Below are 2,112 nucleotides of genomic sequence, written 5' to 3' on the forward strand. Positions count from 1 at the left end.
TCGCACTGCGCGCTGCTTGGCAGCCGCCTAACAACAACAGTCTCATTGGCTTTTCTAGTTAATGATTTGCAAATTTAGGCCATGTAGCCTTGATGTGGTATTTACCAATGCGCTTATCTAATCTTTGTCTTTGCATATTAGCACTTCTCCATCTGAAATGTAAGCTAAGTTTCAGTACCAGTCAGAATAAATTTGCTACTAGTCGTGCCCACCAGCTGACTGAAGAGGTGAAGCCATGGCACCAACACTGGTGAGTGATCCTCTCCTTGCTTTTACTATTACTGAAGTCTGCATTTTTGTGCCTTTGCAACTACATTGGTATGTTGTGTGCTTTTACTTGGTCAAATTTTAATTATTTTTTGAAATATTAAAATTCAGAATTCATGCCAACCTTTTTCTTTGCCACAGCAAAGAGCTTCAAACAACTTTGATATATTATACATTATTACAATATCTGAAAATTACAAGTTGACTCGTATTTTCACCTCGTTATGATTTTTGTTCTTCCTCTAGTCAGCTTTTACTAGCTCACTTGTCTGTTTACACTGAGTGCTGCCTTTTCTCATTATTTTCAGTTTGACAAAGAGCCAAAGCCAGGGGACCTTATCGAGATCTCTCGGGGGGCATATAAACACTGGGCTGTCTACATTGGAGGAAATGAAGTTGTCCATTTACTGCCTCCGAGTGAGTGTTACATTCTTAACTTGTACAAAACCCAACACACATTAACGTGCCCTACATAATTCACGGACCTTGCTTTAGTGTCTCCCTGACCTCCTTTTTCCTCTTCCAAAAAAGCACATCCAGGTGGTGAGTTGGGATTCTTCGGTGAGCTGCTGACATTACTAGACAACGGTAAGGCGCAGGTGAGGCGTCAGAAGATCTGGGAAGTTGTCGGCTCCAGCGAATTTGAGGTCAATAATCTTCTGGATGATGAGTACAGTCCTCGTGAGCCTCTTGCCATTGTGAGGGATGCCTGCAGGATGGTCGGTCGAGAGCTGCCTTACTGTATCGCTACTCAGAATTGTGAACACTTTGTCACAGAGCTACGTTATGGAAAGCCAGAGTCCCGACAGGTGAAGGGTTTTTTTATAAATCTGCCTAAAGGAAAAGTCTGTGAGATCAAACAGGTTGTGAATTCTCTTGTTTTAAGCTGAACATGGCTTAAACCAACAGTGAAGAGCAACAGTAACACTTTATTGCTGTTTCAGTGAGAAATGATTTTATCAAAGTGATTCACAGCCTGGTGTTTGTCTGCACCTGCACTGGATGTGTTTATCGTCTAAGCGCCTCATTCATTGTAAAGATACAAAGATGTAACACAATCTATTATGAATGATTAGAAGCAGATGTGGTGCTGAATAAATTTTGATTATGTATCAAACGGCAGATTAGCAAGCTGATTTGCAAGTTCCAAAAAAAGCTTGCTTAATCAACCCGATTTGTCACCTTCGCTGCCATAAATAGCTCTCTGAAATGCATTAAAAAAAACTTCTTTTTCATGCTGTTCAATCAGAAAATGCAACATGGCAGCCGCTCAATTTTTAATGAATGTAAACACGGCCATTATTTTCTATTTTGTTTTTACTGTCTATTATTGCAGCCATGTGGAAGTCAGCACTGAAATACAACATCTACAACAATGCAATAACTGCTTTCCCTCCAACAACCAGCACAACTGCTTTTCTCTTTATTGTGTTTTTTTTCATAGGTTCAAACAGCAGCTGTGATTGGAGGCGTCGCTGTGGCAGGTGTAGCCGCCGCAATTTTGGGTGCCGCGCTGTTTTCCTCCTTCAACAAAGACGAAAACAAAAGAAGAAGAAATTATAAGTGATTGCAGTGATTGATATCATCAATATCAGTGAAAAGGAAGGAACTAGTTTGTTGGTGTAACAAGGTCAGCAGAAACAAAAACATAGGTTGAAAATAGGTTGAAGAGAGTTGAGTTGTAAAAAAAAAAAAAAGCAAATGTAAATATGCCTCGACTTATCGTGTTTTTACTGTGTTCTGTTGACAAGAAGTAAATGATAATGCAATAAAAGCTGTGATGGAAGTTTTCAGTTTACAGCCACAATATTAAAACAGCTGTTAGGTAAATAATAGTGAATAATA

The 2,112-nt window shown here is 39.4% G+C and overlaps 1 protein-coding gene across 1 annotated transcript; it reads left to right on the forward strand.

Annotated features, from left to right (window-relative positions):
- The first annotated feature begins 235 nt into the window (after nucleotides 1-235).
- Nucleotides 236-1,834, forward strand: LOC134645864 (phospholipase A and acyltransferase 3-like). Its single transcript, XM_063499478.1, has 4 exons — nucleotides 236-250; nucleotides 576-684; nucleotides 808-1,076; nucleotides 1,712-1,834. The coding sequence occupies exons 1-4, from the start codon at nucleotides 236-238 to the stop codon at nucleotides 1,832-1,834; spliced, it is 516 nt and encodes a 171-aa protein (XP_063355548.1).
- The last annotated feature ends 278 nt before the right edge of the window (nucleotides 1,835-2,112 follow it).

The sequence above is a fragment of the Pelmatolapia mariae genome, linkage group LG16_19, assembly GCF_036321145.2.
Source record: "Pelmatolapia mariae isolate MD_Pm_ZW linkage group LG16_19, Pm_UMD_F_2, whole genome shotgun sequence".
Classification (NCBI taxonomy): domain Eukaryota; kingdom Metazoa; phylum Chordata; class Actinopteri; order Cichliformes; family Cichlidae; genus Pelmatolapia; species Pelmatolapia mariae.

What these genes read in the sequence shown, in the direction of transcription:
- LOC134645864 (XM_063499478.1), top strand. An exon ending in TGTCCATTTACTGCCTCCGA is followed by an intron (nt 685 to 807) that starts GTGAGTGTTACA and finishes AAGCACATCCAG; the next exon opens with GTGGTGAGTTGGGATTCTTC. An exon ending in GAAAGCCAGAGTCCCGACAG is followed by an intron (nt 1,077 to 1,711) that starts GTGAAGGGTTTT and finishes TTTTTTTCATAG; the next exon opens with GTTCAAACAGCAGCTGTGAT.